This window comes from Anomaloglossus baeobatrachus, chromosome 3, assembly GCF_048569485.1.
Source record: "Anomaloglossus baeobatrachus isolate aAnoBae1 chromosome 3, aAnoBae1.hap1, whole genome shotgun sequence".
In the NCBI taxonomy this organism is placed as follows: Eukaryota; Metazoa; Chordata; class Amphibia; order Anura; family Aromobatidae; genus Anomaloglossus; species Anomaloglossus baeobatrachus.
In genome coordinates, this window is record NC_134355.1 from 518,946,523 (window position 1) to 518,963,923 (window position 17,401).

A 17,401-nucleotide genomic window follows, 5' to 3' on the forward strand; every position below is an offset into this window, starting at 1 on the left:
GAAATAAATACACAGACACACTTAGAGAATCCATGTTTATTACTCCCTCTTATCCCTCCACGATCCTGCTCTTCTGTCTTCTTTCTCCTTCAACACATGCAGCTCTGCTACATCAGCAGCGCTGCATTGGAAGAAGATGGTGCTGCTTCCCGTTCAGTCTTTTCACTCCGTCAGTGATCAGAGGCTGCGTGCTGTTAGTGGTGACGTCACCACTGACAGGCGCGTTGCTATAGCAACGGTGATCTCCATTATTGACCGGCTGTGGCAGCCGGTGAATAACGGAACGGGGAAGCAGACCGGGAACCCGACCGTGTGCCAGAGCATGTCGCCGGTACACGGAGATACACAAACGATCACCGCGTACTGGAGAGATGCACAGGTCTTAGCATGACATTAAAGCCATGTGACCAGTCTGTAGCCAATAAGATAACAGACACGTGACTGGTCACATGCTATTTTGATGTCACGATAGGTCCTATCATCAGTGCTGGTTACCGGGAGGACGCAGCGATCATCAGAAGGAATAGCGGCTGGAGACAGAGTGCAGGACGCATCGCAGGGACCAGTAAGTGTTATGGCAATGTTTATTAACTGTATGTGTACATTTATAATGTGTTTTTTTGTGTTTGTAATTGCCTCCCATTGTTTTCAATGGGGTTCGAGAGGTTTGTCAAACGGCTCACTGAACCGAACTCGAACGCAGCGTCCGTTCGACGAACCGTACCTAACTCGAGCCTCTAGAGGCTCGCTCATCTCTAGCAATGATTGCAAAGTAGGAAGGCTTCTTAAAAAAAGAATGTCTGTTAGAGCCAGAATTCTTGGTGGTTGGTAGGTGATCAAACATTTATTAAATTCAATAAAATGAAAATTCATTATTTAAAAATTATACAATGTGATTTTCTGGATTTTTTTTTTTTTAATTCTTTTTTGTCACAGTTGAATTGTACCTTCGATAAAAATTACAGACCTCTCCATTCTTTGTTGGTGGGAAGCCTTGCAAAATTAGCAGTGTATCAAATGCTTATTGACTCTTTTTAAGACCCCTTATTTAGTCAGCTGGCTTTGTGTGTCTGTGCAATACACAGATATCTTATTGACTCCAGTAGGTGCTACATAATTCCCCATTCAGGGAAAAGGAGAAATGAATACTAGAAAGAATCTTCCTTTAGCAATACTAACTTAAAATTCCAACAGCAGGACCTCCCATGATCTCCTGAATATCCAGGGACCTCTTCAGGGGCGGATATCTCATTGGTGCAACTTGTCCAGCTCCCCAGGGGCCCAAGAGGTAAGGGGGCACATTTCCACCTTCAAAACAGGTGGAGCTGTGCATTATGATGAGCTTTTGGACTGCAAAGAGTCCATACTGTTCCTGCACATGGGCCTCTTCTGTCTGTGCTTACCAGTGGACCTACATCCACTAGTGTAGATCAACAGGTACTATCCAAAAATAGAAAGATCATTACCGTAGGTGTCCATTGTGTGTTATTCTGTTAGCAAATTCATCTTTTCATATTCATACAATTACATATCTTATACTATGTATCACGTTTTATTATATTTTCATCAAATATTTCACCCTAAATGTTACATACGTTTTGTATCTCACGCTGTTGGGAGTACATGGTTTTAAGACTATTTTTCACGGTTAATACCTTGTCTTCATGCTATTAACTAAATTAATTATTAACTATCCCAGCTCCATTTATATTGATATTAAGCCAAAAGAGAAACAAACCATTAAAACAAGCAAATATAAATAAATATTAACACAATGACATAAATAACTCTTTAGAAAGATATGTATATACAGCTAAAAAAGATAGGTGGATGAAATACACAATTATATTGTTCTAATGCCTTTTTTTTAAGAAGAAACATTTCTCCTTTTAAAACCTTTAAATATCTGTGAATATAAAAAAAAGAAAAACATATTCCATGGATTTAAAATCGAGAATATACAGATGTAGAATTTTTATTTTAAAAGGGTATGTTCACAAGCAGTCTTTTTCCATCATTTTTGAGCAGGTTCGGTGTAAAGAATGGCAGAAAAAGGATTAACAAGAGTATTAAAAGAATAGTTTTATGACATTGTATAGAGAAACAACTTGCTGTCCATATGTCTAGGCTTTTTTTTTACGTATTTTAAATGCTTTAGACTTCCAAATACACCAGTTGTTTAAAAGAAGTAATGTGGCATTTTCTAATAGGAAGATGCTCAAAACTTTACAGTTTTTTTGAGTTTTTTGTCAGCATTTTTCCTTAAAAAAACTAGCTTTTCTTCATTGTCTAAATAGAACCTGTCAGTATGATTTAGCACTATAAAGTAAAGCCATGGCCAGGATGGCGCTGTGATGCTGATTAAATGGATACCTGCAGTAAAGGAGTCCGATTTGTGGTTAATAATCTTCCTCTAATGTTTTCATCTGATGACGTCTTTTGTGCATTGGTGTGCATCGAGGCAGGACTTGGGGGTAATGTCTTCTTCTGCGTCTCTGCCTCTCCTCCTGTTTCGTCTGTTTCTTCTACAGTTCACTGATTATTTAATGATCTGTCTTTTTTTAAAAACATTCTGCTGCCACCATCATTGCGGTGAGTGGTGAATGCGCAGTGTGATTCTGCGGGAGATCTGTAGGTCTTCAAAAAATTGGTGCTGGAGGCAGCATGTGCACAGATCTAGATTTCAGCTCAATGACCTTTACATTAAGCCGAAATCCAGCGCCATTTTATTGAAGACTGTGCGCCATGTGATTCTACGAACTGTCTGCAATAAAATGTTGCAATAATGGAGGCAGTGGCGCAAAATTTCAAAAAGGAGGCAGGTCACTGTAGAAAAATGGAGGAAGCAGGCAGAAGGGCAGTGAAGCAGGAAGTGCCTACCCGGAAGTCTAACCCTAATGTACACCAATGCACTGAAGACATAATCAAATGAAAACTTTAGAGGGAGATTATTCAACAACCACAAATGGGATTCCATCACTACAGGTATCCATTTAATCAGCATTCCAGTGCGATTATCACCATCGCTTTACTTTATAGCGCTAAATCCTGCTCACAGGTTCTCTTTAATAGATTTTAAAAAATGTCAGTAAAATATGCACAAAATGCTGTAAAAATGCTAACAACCTAACAAAAATTCTGGATGAATAAAATGTTGAAAAAGCGTTCACTAAACAACCAAAAAAGATGCTTTAGGTTTACAAATGTTCAGGGCAATGGACCTATTTCTCAAGCTTCTCGTGCTTCAGAAATGCACTTTTTTAACTTTGACTGAAGGAAAAATAGAAAGTGTGAACAAACCTTTATAATACATCATCTATGACCTAAATCAGACCGGCCATCAGATTTCACATTATAAACCGCATACATTATTACATAGATTTCTTAGACTTGATGGACTTACTTTTTATACAGTATATACCACCATCTGGATGTTATCCTTGATATTAAACTTGACATTTTTTACATTTTATGAGTCCAGCTACTTAAAAAGTACAAGCCATTGAACATATCATTCAGGGGCCAAATTCCAATTTTCTGCATCAAGATGTCTGTTGCAACTTAGAAAATGCTGTATCTGTGCTGCCTCCAAAATGGCAGGTAGAAGTGGCTGCCATTAAAGTACATTATTGTTCAGCTAATCAAAAATGTAATAGTCCAGAATCTTCCACTGCTTAATTGCAAATGGCCTCTTATTTAATGGTTGGGCTGCTAGCAGTAGGAAATTCTGCTGATATGTAAGAACGAATGCTATTCAGACGCCAAAAAGATTGCACATGGACAAAAATACACTCAAATTGATGCAAATCAAATGATTTCTGTATGCTTGTATAAACGTAGCGTTATTCTCAAATGTCCACAAGCAGCAGCGTATCTAGGAAGGGCAAAGGGGACATTAGCCAAGGGTGCAGCCAGCAGGGGATGACTTTCTTGCCCCTGATGTGGAGGTTCAAGTTGTCTCTCCGGAGGCTACAATTTACCGCCTCTCATAGTGGGAGTTAGCCTTTCTCTGAGCCAGATGTCAAGCTGACGGGAAGTGTACATGGACACAATATGGGAAGAGAGGGGTGAGTGTAAATAGACAAGGTATCGGTAGTAAATGAGAGGTAAGAAATTTGAGGACCCAGTATGGGGGGTGAGGGTGAAATAAATTTGAGAACTATATGGAAAGTGAAGAGGTAAATTTAAGGACACAATATGGGGACCAGGGGGGCAGGATGAGTGCAGGCATCATATGGAGAACAAGGCGGGAATGTATTTGGACACAGTATGAGGAGTGAGGAGGATGGCTGAGGAGTTAGTAAGGAGACAGTATGAGATGTGATGATTGAGAGGTGGCACAGAATAGAGACTGAGTAGTGTGGCTGAGGCAATATGAAGAGAGGGCAGCATGAGGGATAATGTAAGGCCACAGCAAGGAGGCAACAGTATGTTGCAGAGGGGGAGTGTGATGAGTGTGAACAGTATAGCGTAGAGACTGGACATTATATGGGGACACAGAGTGAAGATGGGGCCCAGTATGGAAAGAAGACGGCAGTGCAGAGAGCATGTACCATAAGAGGAACAATGTGTGGGTCATATTTTGGGCTGACTAGGCAAAAAAAATGAATTGAACATGTCCAGACATATCTAGTCAGAATGTGGCAAGAAGTGTACAAATCACATACTCGTGCTCACATGACCATCCACTGGCAAGGGAGAATCCTAAAAGTGTGTAGCACGCGCTGTGTGAATTCAGAAGCCTGAAATCACCTAGAGTGACTGCAGACTTTCATTTTAAACCTGGAAAAGTCCTTTAATTATAAAATTAGCATTGCTAATCCTAACAGCATGTAATATACTCACTGTCAGGATTCAGCTCTGCTTGCTAGTTCCAACACTCATCACATGGACACTGCACTTATATATAATTGTCATACTTACGGTCTTCTGGCAAGTGGCTATTCTTCCGGCTTCTTTTAATTTTTCACTGAACATTGAGAGAATTAGGAAGATCAGGTATTCAGCAAGATTAGTCACATGATAACTACTCAAACCGCTGGAAGGAAGGAGATGCCCCAAACTTCCTACTGGGTAACCTAGATACACCTCTACCACAAGTAGTTATTATTTATATCTAAAGTGGACAACGCCTTTATACCTGAAATAAAGAGAATGTAAAGATTACAAAGAGGAGCTTATTTTCCCTTTGAATCATTTTACAATTATTTACAGTCATATGAAAAAGTTTGGGCACCCCTATTAATGTTAACCTTTTTTCTTTATAACAATTCGGATTTTTGCAACAGCTATTTCAGTTTCATATATCTAATAACTGATGTATTGAGTAATATTTCTGGATTGAAATGAGGTTTATTGTACTAACAAAAAATGTGCAATCCGCATTTAAACAAAATTTGACCGGTGCAAAAGTATGGGCACCCTTATCAATTTCTTGATTTGAACACTCCTAACTACTTTTTACTGACTTACTAAAGCACTAAATTGGTTTTGTAACCTCATTGAGCTTTGAACTTCATAGGCAGGTGTATCCAATCATGAGAAAGCATATTTAAGGTGGCCACTTGCAAGTTGTTCTCCTATTTGAATCTCCTATGAAGAGTGGCATCATGGGCTCCTCAAAACAACTCTCAAATGATCTGAAAACAAAGCTTATTCAACATAGTTGTTCAGGGGAAAGATACAAAAAGTTGTCTCAGAGATTTAAACTGTCAGTTTCCACTGTGAGGAACATAGTAAGGAAATGGAAGAACACAGGTACAGTTCTTGTTAAGCCCAGAAGTGGCAGGCCAAGAAAAATATCAGAAAGGCAGAGAAGAAGAATGGTGAGAACAGTCAAGGACAATCCACAGACCACCTCCAAAGACCTGCAGCATCATCTTGCTGCAGTTGGTGTCAATGTGCATCGGTCAACAATACAGCGCACGTTGCACAAGGAGAAGCTGTATGGGAGAGTGATGCGAAAGAAGCCGTTTCAGCAAGGTCGCCACAAACAGAGTCGCCTGAGGTATGCAAAAGCACATTTGGACAAGCCAGTTACATTTTGGAAGAAGGTCCTGTGGACTGATGAAACATAGATTGAGTTGTTTGGTCATACAACAAGGCGTTATGCATGGAGGCAAAAAAACTCGGCATTCCAAGCAAAGCACTTGCTACCCACAGTAAAATTTGGTGGAGGTTCCATCATGCTTTGGGGCTGTGTGGCCAATGCCGGCATCGGGAATCTTGTTAAGGTTGAGGGTCACATGGATTCAACTCAGTATCAGCAAATTCTTGACAATAATGTTCAAGAATCAGTGACGAAGTTGAAGTTACGCAGGGGATGGATATTTCAGCAAGACAATGATCCAAAACACCGCTCCAAATCTACTCAGGCATTCATGCTGAGGAACAATTACAATGTTCTGGAATGGCCATCCCAGTCCCCAGACCTGAATATCATTGATAATCTGTGGGATGATTTGAAGCGTGCTGTCCATGCTCGGGGACCATCAAACTTAACTGAACTGGAATTGTTTTGTAAACAGGAATGGTCAAATATACCTTCATCCAGGATCCAGGAACTCATTAAAAGCTACAGGAAGCGACTAGAGGCTGTTATTTTTGCAAAAGGAGGATCTACAAAATATTAATGTCACTTTTATGTTGATGTGCTCATACTTTTGCACCGGTCAAATTTTGTTTAAATGCGGATTGCACATTTTCTGTTAGTACAATAAACCTTATTTCAATCCAGAAATATTACTCAGTCCATCAGTTATTAGATATATGAAACTGAAATAGCTGTTGCAAAAACCCAAATTGTTATAAAGAAAAAAGGTTAACATTAATAGGGGTGCCCAAACTTTTTCATATGACTGTACTTGCAATGTGATGGGGTATTGCTAATATTTGTGGATAATAATCTGGATTATGGTTCTGAAACTATCTTATATCAGATTTACTTTATCTAGCACAAAAAAAGTTCTGAAAAATATATTTTTAATGCAATGCAATACTGGTAGACACAGAAATACTTAATATATAATAAAATATGCACTATACAACATACGATATTTACTGTTGTCACTGTTTTAACCTCCTAAAGTGCTTCATGACTCTGAATATTGTAGATTCACATTGAAGGCATCAAAACTATGTATTAACACATGTGGAATGAAATACTTAACAAAAATGTGTGAAATAACTGAAAATATGTCTTATATTCTAGGTTCTTCAAAGTAGCCACCTTTTGCTTTGATTAATGCTTTGCACACTCTAGGCATTCTCTTGATGAGCTTCAAGAGGTAGTCTCCGGAAATGGTTTTGACTTCAGAGGTGTGCCCTCTCAGGTTTAATAAGTGGGATTTCTTGCCTTATAAATGGGGTTGGGACCATCAGTTGTGTTGTGCAGAAGTCAAATGTGAGATCTTTGAAGCCAGCCACTGTGTCATTGTGCGACGCAGAAAAGGTGAATGGATGGACTCTACATGCCTGCTTCCCACCGTGAAGCATTGAGGATGTGTGATGGTATGGGGGTGCTTTGCTGGTGACACTGTTGGGGATTTATTCAAAATTGAAGCCATACTGAACAAGCATGGCTACTACAGCATCTTGCAGTGGTATACTATTCCATCCGGTTTGCGTTTAGTTGGACCATCATTTATTTTTCAACTGGACAATGACCCCAAACACACATCCAGGCTGTGTAAGGGATATTTGACTAAGAAGGAGTGTGATGGGATGCTACGCCAGATGACCTGGTCTCCACAGTCACCAGACCTGAACCCAATTGAGATAGTTTGGGGGTTAGCTGAACCGCAGAGTGAAGACAAAAGGGCCAACAAGTGCTAAGCATCTCTGGGAACTCCTTCAAGACTGTTGGAAGACCATTTCCGGTGACTACCTCTTGACGCACATCAAGAAAATGCCTAGGGTGTGCAAAGCAGTAATCAAAGCAAAAGGTGGCTACTTTGAAGAACCTAGAATATAAGACATATTTTCAGTTGTTTCACAATGTTTTGTTAAGTATTTCATTCCACATGTGTTAATTTATAGTTTTGATGCCTTTAATGTAAATCTACAATTTTCAGAGTCATGAAAATAAAGAAAACTCTGAATGAGAAGGTGTGTCCAAACTTTTGATCTGTACTGTATGTATAATGTATATATATATATATATATATATATATATATATATACACACACGGTATATATATATATATATATATATATATATATATATATATATATATATATATATATATAAATATATATATATATATATATATATATATATATATATATATATATATATATATATATATATATATATATCACATCATGTGACTGTTACCGAAGGTGATTGACTGCAGCAGACATATGGCAGTACAAAAGGAAGAGGAAACCAGCAAGAAAACCTGGTGGCAGTATAAGATGAGCGGCAGCGGTATGGTATACAGATGTTTTGTTTTTGTTACAGAAAAAGTAGTAGAAAATCCCTTTAACTGCAGTGAGTTTTGAAGTTATATACTCAATAACATTTCATCATCTTTAATAAGTGCCTTATTTTGGCTAGTAACATTTCCCTAAAATTGTCCCCCATCAGGAAATAGAACACAGGGTTTATCACACTGTTCAAGAAGGCAATAGGTCTTGTAATGACATATATGGAATTGATGGTGATCTTTGCTTGTTTACTCAGCTGCCATCTTTCCATACGTGATGCAATCCTTACATTTCTCATGATGTGATATGGGGTGAATAAAACAAAGAACATAATCACTGCAACAGACACCAAAGTGAGAGGCCTTTCAAGGGAAAAGGACGTTGTAAGGATTCCATTTCTGTTTTTCAAAAAGTGTGCCATTTTTATGTAAAATACACACATGGTACAGAGGGGAATGAGGAATCCAGTGACAGAGAGGCACACACTATAAATAAGGCTGGTCGATGCTGTTCCAGAGCTTCCATAGCTCAGGCACTGGCTGTTGCTGGTCAATTCTATAAAAAACAGAATTGGTGCTATTTCGAGCATGACAACAATCCAAACACCAACAGAAATCAAAATGGCCGTCTCCTTCCTCTGCATAATATGATCTTTAAAAGGATGCTTTATAATCATGTATCGATCAATACTGATGAAGGTGAGGAAAAGAATACTAGTGTAGAGGTTGGCATGCAGCAGGTATCTGTTGCTGTAACACAGGAACTCTTCAAACATCCAGCATCCATTGGTGTAGCTTTCAATCAATAGAGGAAGGGTGCAGAGGAAGGCAAAGTCTGATAAGCACAGGTTGAAAAGGTACACACTTCCGCTGGTCCACTTTTTCATGCAGAAAATATATCCGAACATCACTATGCCATTGCCAAGAATTCCGAATATAAATTCCAGAGAATACACAGTGGATAGGTAGTATTTCTCAAGTAGGCAATCCACTGATGAACAGTTATGATGTTCTTGACCCTAGAAAGAAGTAACAAACATATGCAGAATGTCAGATTTGTTTATGTCACATTAAAGATTTGCATAAGTAGTTAAAATTATGAAAACAAATTGTGAAAACGAACCCTTTCTAAATTCAGTGTGGAAGGGGCGGTCGAGGGTTAGCAATTGATGTTTTATCCGGAAGATATGTGGAGGATAGGTCATCAATATTAGATCGGTGGGGATTTCAAACCTCATAGATCATCTAACACCTGCTGCTGAGTAATGGTATTCATCATCAGCCAACAGTAAACATTACATGGCACTGCTCTTTTCTGTCCCTTACATCACTTAATTCTGGCCACTGACAGAGCGGTTTTTAACTGATGGGTGGATGTGCTGGTTTTGGACCACCATTGATGTCATATTAGCTTTACAGGTCATGAATATGTCAGTCCTGGACAACCCTTTAAAGTGCAAAAGAAAACATGCTAACAGCACAGTCAAATAATTGCAATAATTATAGGAGCGTTATGTAGGTAACACTGTATGGCACTATGCAGATATTTTAGTGATATTATCAAGTCAATGAGTGATTATATTTGGTAACCACATGTATATTAATTGATATTTAAGTTAACCCTCAAATTGTGGGTCTTAAGCCTGCTTTACACCTTATGATCCAGCATACGATATCGTATGCGATCGTAACCGCCCCCATCGTCTGTGCGTCACGTTCAATTTGTTGAATGTGCCGCACAAACGATTAACCCCCATCACACGTACTTACCCGTCCATACGACCTCGATGTGGGCGGCGAACGTCCACTTCCTGGAGTGGGAGGGACGTTCGGCGTCACAGCGATGTCACGCAGCAGCCGGCCAATAGAAGCAGAGGGGTGGAGCTGAGTGGGACATAAACATCCCGCCCACCTCCTTCCTTCTGCATTGCTGGCCGGGAGCCGCAGGACGCAGGTAAGATCTGTTCATCGTTCCCGGGGTGTCACACACTGCGATGTGTGCTACCCCGGGTACGATGAACAATCGACATTCAATTCTAGAGAAATGAACGATGTGTATGCGTTGAACGTTTTACTATTCAATCGCAATCGCACGTAGCTGTTACACACTGCAATGTACCTTACAATGCCGGATGTGCGTCACTTATGACGTGACCCCGCCGACACATTGTAAGATACATTGCAGCGTGTAAAGCGGGCTTCATTCCTTTCCTCTGATTGTTTAAGCAGCTTTCCACAGCACTGATTGGTCAGCTATCATTAAACAAAACCTGTTGCCTGATTCCTGCTGCCCAAACTGCAGGCACCATGAATCTAAGCCTGGCTGCATAAATTGTTGACTAGTATTTTCCGCAACTGACTTCTTTCAGTGCTACTAGAGGAGATTGACAGGTCTCTCGCATAGCAGAAGCCTGTGAATCACAAGGAGCGGGGCTGGGGAATGTCAGCCTGGGGTGGTGCAAGATTAATCTAGTCTCTATGTTTCATGGCCAGGTATTTCAGGTATTTTTTCTCTGAAAAATATACCTGGTTGCAATTGTGCAGCTAGACTTTGATTCATGCTGCACTCAGTTTGGATAGCATGAATCAGCTGCTAGGTTCATTTTAAGACAGGTCATCAATATACAATTGCTTCCATTGTTTACAAGCGACCACTGACAGAGATGCTTCCAGCTAATGATTTGTGGAAAACAACTTTAATGTAAATGCAAATTAGATGTCTACCACATGGTGCTCTCTTTTCCCTCATGAGGGAGAGTTATTACTGTAATCGACTTCTTTCCCCTTTACCTGCTTTCATGCAGCTTCTGACTTGGCCTGGTGGGAACCAGGTCATTGATGGGCCTCCAAGCAGGAAGTAGAGGTGGCCCACTGGTAACTAGTCCGCAATGGTAAAAATAGCTGCGAGGCCTAGAGGCTGGTAGCTGACATCAGTAGGCACCACATGACAGTGGCATCACTGCCATGCGCTGACATCAGCTGCAGGTTTCTCTTAGGCCAGCAACTATTTTAATGATCATGCGGGATTTAAAACAGCAAGATGACACTCGGCACTGGAGTGCAGGCAGCTAAAACAATTTATATATTTATCGGTAGATATTGCAGAATGAGGGGCACTGCAGCCAAATTTGAGATTCTGCCCCCTGACTGCTGGCCCCCTATGCTAGATTAGGAGGTGTCCCCCCCTGGAAAGACACTGTTCAGCTACCCCCGCTCCTGTGGTATGACCTGCTCTTGCCCCGCCTCCCGGATATAGGTCACCGCGCTGGCCAGCTTCCGGTCTCTCTGTTCAAGGACCCGGACCTGTTTGGTTGGCCGGTGTCGTGTACCCGCTCCGGGAGGCGGTGAGAGAGGTATCAGCAGGGAGGGAAGCGTTCTGCCCACGGCGCTTTAGCTGTGAGCGGCTCCCTCCCTGCTGAGGCACAGGCGACATGTGCCGGCGAGCGGGGTTCTCTGGGAATTACCCGCCCGCCGGTCAGCTTGTGCTCGCCATCCATCACAAACCCCCATCAGCAGGGAGGGAAGCATCCTGCTCGCGACGCTGTTAGTTGTGAGCTGCTCCCTCCCTGCTGAGGCTCAGGCTGGTTCCGGCGGGCGTCGTTCTGAGGGAACTGCCCGCCCGCCGGTCGGCTTGAGTCCGCCGCTAAGTTTAACCCCTTAACGACCCATCCATGACGTAGTGGGTATGTCATGGATCGTGTGCCGTTAAGCCTCGCCCCCTGCCGCGGGCAGGAGGCGATCCGCGCACATATCAGCTGTTGTTAATAGCTGACATGTGTGTCTGCTAGCCGTGGGTGGAATCGCTTCCACCCGCGGCTATGAACCCCTTACATCTCGCTGCCAAAATCTGGCAGCAAGATGTATATGTGCGCCGCCATGACAGTTACTTACCCAGCCCCCACCGGAAGTCACGTGACATGACCACGTGACTTTCGGCGGTTGCCATGGTAGCACAGGGTCATGTGATGACGCCTGTAGCTAACATGACTCACTTCCTCTCAATGCCGGAATATAGCCGGCATTGAAAGTAAAGCACCAAATCTGCAGTTCTCAGCTCTGTAGCTGTGATCTGCAGATAGTGCAGAGCGATCGGATTGCTGATCGCTATAGCCCCCTAGGGGGACTAGTAAAATATAAAAAAAAAAAAAAAAGTTCAAATCACCCCCCTTCACCCCATTGAAAATTAAAGGGTTATAAAAAAAAAAAAAATATACACATATTTGGTATCGCGGCGTTCAAAAATGCCCGATCTATCAAAATATAAAATCAATTGATCTGATCAGTAAATGGCGTAGCAGCAAAAAAATTCCAAACGCCAAAATTACGGGGTGTTTTTTGGTGGCCGCAAACTTTGCGCAAAATGCAATAACAGGCGATCAAAACGTAGCATCTCTGCAAAAAATGGTACCGTTAAAAACGTCAGGTCGAGACGCAAAAAATAAGCAGTCACTGAGCCATAGATCCAAAAACGAAAAATGAGAACGCTATGGGTTTTGGAAAATGGCGCAAAACGTGTGCCACTTTTTTTTTTTTTTTGGACCATCACATAGATACATCAGTTTTACCATATAGTGAACACCGTGAATAAAATATCCCAAAAAGTATTGAATTTTTTTTTGCCGTTTTCCAGTAAACTATATGGTAAAACCTATGGTTAAATTTAAAAGTACAACTCGTCCGGGTGTCGTGAGCGTCATAGTAGCAGGGTCACATGTGTAGAGCTAGATCCCCCTTTTCTTCAGACTAAGCTCCGGTGCGGTCCCGCGGCGGGATGAAGCGCATCTTGGCGTACATTGGCCTGGACAGCGGAGTTGCTGTTGGAATTGGGCAAGGAACATCCAGAGTTGGGCCACCTTTTTCCTGCATAATCTGGCAAGTACCATTATGTGGAAGTGTGGGGTGGAATAAGTGCCCCGGGGGAGGGGTCACGTGATGTCACCAGGCAACAGGTTTTCCTCCCAATTCAACATTCTGTAACTAAGTTAGGTATGACCAACACCGTGGGTGTACTGAGGAAATCATACACCCGTTGTAAAAGCTGCTATAGTATAATAATAATAATAATAATAATTTTATTCATTTATATAGCGCTATTAATTCCACAGCGCTTTACATACATTTGCAACACTGTCCCCATTGGGGCTCACAATCTAGAGTCCCTATCTGTATGTCTTTGGAGTGTGGGAGGAAACCGGAGAACCCGGAGGAAACCCACGCAAACACGGGGAGAACATACAAACTCCTGCAGATAGTGTCCTTGGTATCTGCCATTAATGCCTCTTGCGGTCGGCATTCCACAGTCTGACTGCTCTAACTGTAAAGAACCCTTTCCTATTTAGCTGCGGAGGAGGAAGTCATGTTCCAGTCCTTTATATTGACCACACATGTATTTATTCATATAAATGAGATCTCCTCCTCCTTTCCTTACAATAATCTAGTTGCCAATTATGTCCACCTAAATATTCTCTAAAAAAAAAAAAAAAAAAAAAAAAATATACACAATTTTAGTTTTTGATCTTGGATGCGTATAACTGGCAAGTGCTCTCCAATGTTTTATCAGACAGCAATCATTCTAATACTATAGAGGGTGCCAAGTAGCTTCATTATTTGAAGCACCTATTATGAATTAAAAAAAAAAAAAAAAAAAAAAAAAAAAAGCCCCCGACCCTTTGGGTTTGTCTTTCGTTTTGGAAGGTTTTGCCGCATGGAAATAGGCTTTATCTGCTATTACTCATTGTATGGAGGTTTATCAGCTTTCTGCCCTGTGGATCCACAGGTATGAACCTCAACTTTGCATGTAAGGTCATTTCCATTGCGGTCATTTTTTCCCAAGGCGCATTTGCTAGGCTGCCCAGTGCATGACTAAGCGGCAGTGTCACGTTACCCGGAATTGGCACACTGGTCCAACCCTAGGTGGGGAAAGATTAAACGTTCTTTTTCCGCTACATGGAATTAGGCACCTGAAAAGGAGGACCTGATGGTGTTGCTGAATTTTACTTTAAGTTTCAACGGCTACATTCACTTCAAGTGCAGGAATGGACAAATTGGTGTGTGGAGTATTTAACAGCAGCAGGTCCAGCTGTTTCGGGATGATTTTCAATACAACAGGGTTTTCACACACACAGAAAAAAAAAAAAAAGTAGGCTTGGCCTAGGGGCCATGTTTTGAGAAACCTACCCCCTGGCTGCAACTTTCCCCCAAGTATGTTGCAGTTGGAAAAGGGGGTGGTTGAAGACTCCAAAAAAGTGGTATAACCAGTTGGTTTACCAAGCCTGGGGGAAAAACCATCTAACCACCTGTCTACAACTTCCCTCATCAGTAAGTGGGCTGATTAGGCTTTTTGGTGTTTAGAATGCACATCAGTCAACGAAAGGTTAAAGTCATAACAGGTATCCAGTTGTCGTGATAGCATTGTTTTACACCTTATTGCATTTCCAATCCCAGGTATTCCCGTTAACTCCATCTGCTGGCAGGATCAAGGGTTTGATTTCTTAAATTCGTAGTGGGATGCCCAGTAAAAGGAGGCCGATGACCCGGCCTCCCGTTACAACACAGACATGACGGGCCTATGGTAAGGTATGCAGCGAGTGGGGTTTACCAGGTGGGTGAAGAGCACGATGATTTTCAAGCAATCCCTTGTTAATATACAACCGGCAGTATTTAGAGATTCTACATCACCAACGGGCACCGTTTTTTCCTGTTGCGAGCAAACTGGTACTGGGTTTTGCATTGCCATTTTTTCAATTGCGGAACTGGACTTGCGTGACCAAGGCTTAGTGGGACCCACGGTATGGAAGGGTTAGAGGATTAGCGGCAAGTGGGTGGATGTTAGGAGGCCTAATACTTCCTAGCTGTTTGCCGACCTTATAAAAGGTACCGGGCTGGGGGGGTTATGCCCATTGCGGACTTACTCTTAAAGCATAGTCCCATAGGTTGAAGAAAGACTTAGGTCTATCTAGTCAAGCGTTTTCTTCCCTCGCAGTTTTGGGGACCTTTTTCCCCAACCCCTGGTGGGTATGCTCGAGGGTGTTAGTGATGGCCCTTAGACGAGGGGCGACGGGGAGCATTTTTTAACCACAAAGATTTTTTCCCATATTTAGCGGACAGTTTTGGCGGTAATTCGGTGGTGGCTGTTTATTTTGGGTTCTCCAGCTGCAGGATCTGGGTTGTTATCCCCACCCCCACCCCCCCAGAACCAGGGAGCTCCTGAGGCGTTGGGTGCAAGTGTGTATGAGCGTGGTTTCAATGGGATGGGGGTTGGCAATGCAAATGCATTTTTGAGGGACGTTTGTACAGAGTTTGTTTTAAAAACAGTCCACCAGTAGACGCGCAAGAGGCTACTGACTGTCATATAGGCTTGCGTAACATTACATATGTTCCAGATTTGTGTATTTTATTAATAATAATAAAAATTAAAAAAAAAAAAAAAAAAAAAAAAGTACGTGGGGTTTTGCCAAATCCACCCCAGAGAGAAGAGGGTCTGCTGGTTATGAGAATTTTGCTGGTTACAAGAATTTTCCTTTCTGACAATGTTTTTCTTTTCAGATGTAAGTTGGCCTAGTGTCCGAGCTTAGGTCATGCCCATACTTCTCGGGCAGCGTTAAAAGGTGATCCTCGCCCTGGCGGTCGGTGCTTTGTTTCCATTCACCTGGATGGTAATTGGAGAAGTTGCCGGGGGCTGGTTTAGCTGAGGGCGCTACCTGAGGTGTTCAGGATTGGTGAGCCGCCTTCCACAGTTGACTTGGCGACCCAAGTAAGCATCACAGATCTGGTCTCCTGCCATCTAGCAGCGCTCCGCCCCGTACCCTCATGCGGTCAGAGATGTACAATTTTCCCTGTTATTTTCCGAAGTTAAGATGGGCCAGCCAGAGGTGATTTTCAGCTCATATGCGAACGTATCTTAAGGAAGGATGTGTTATGGAGCTGTCCTTGGCACACGGGCAACCAGTGCCTACCTAAGTTGATTCTGTAAAATATTAAAAAAAAAAAAAAAGTTGTTGGTGGGGTACCGCCAGCTGGAAGGTATTAACTTGGCCTTCCTTATGAGGAAGCGGGTACATCTTAAATGATGCTGTTTCGGATATGTTGGTAGTGGGAATGTGCGAGGAGATGGCTCAGGTACGGTGTTTTTTGGGGGGGGCCGCAGCTTGCTAGCGCTTTGCTGCTCCTTGGCGAAAGGGGTAGGAAAAGTGGTGGTGAAATACCCGCGCCGGACGGCCGGTGGCGGAAAATTTCCCAAAACCCCGTGGTGTTGGCTGGTAATGCCTAATTTAAAAGCTGCGACCAAAAATTTATGCCAAAGGAAAAGATGAGAGTGTTTTTTCCCTATGCCTCTCCAAAATTGAATAAGTGAAAATAAAAGCAATTTAACTTATAAAGAACGGTGTGGTGTCTTTCTAGGGGGGAAAAAGTGGTGTTTGGGTCCTGGCAGTCTGAGGAGCACTGCAGCCAAATTTGAGATGCTGCCCCCTGACTGCTGGCCCCCTATGCTAGATTAGGAGGTGTTCCCCCCTGGAAAGACACTGTTCAGCTACCCCCGCTCCTGTGGTATGACCTGCTCTTGCCCCGCCTCCCGGATATAGGTCACCGCGCTGGCCAGCTTCCAGTCTCTCTGTTCAAGGACCCGGACCTGTTTCCCGCCCTCCCTCCCCTTGGTTTTTATGAGTTTTGTCATATTTCTCTGTGTGAAGTCGCAGCAGCGGAAGGGGTAGGAAAAGTGGTGGTGAAATACCCGCGCCGGACGGCCGGTGGCGGAAAATTTCCCAAAACCCCGTGGTGTTGGCTGGTAATGCCTAATTTAAAAGCTGCGACCAAAAATTTATGCCAAAGGAAAAGATGAGAGTGTTTCTTCCCTATGCCTCTCCAAAATTGAATAAGTGAAAATAAAAGCAATTTAACTTGTAAAGAATGGTGTGGTGTCTTTCTAGGGGGGAAAAAGTGGTGTTTGGGTCCTGGCAGTCTGGAAGAACATAGAG

General features: G+C 42.4%; 1 protein-coding gene across 1 annotated transcript in view; it reads right to left on the reverse strand.

Moving 5' to 3' along the window:
- Nucleotides 1–8,289: 8,289 nt before the first annotated feature.
- Nucleotides 8,290–17,401, reverse strand: part of SUCNR1 (succinate receptor 1) — a 46,419-nt gene continuing 37,307 nt past the window's right edge. The window contains 1 exon segment of the mRNA XM_075338581.1: nt 8,290–9,445. Within this exon segment, the coding sequence (XP_075194696.1) occupies nt 8,513–9,445 (933 nt within the window). The 3' untranslated portion in view covers nt 8,290–8,512.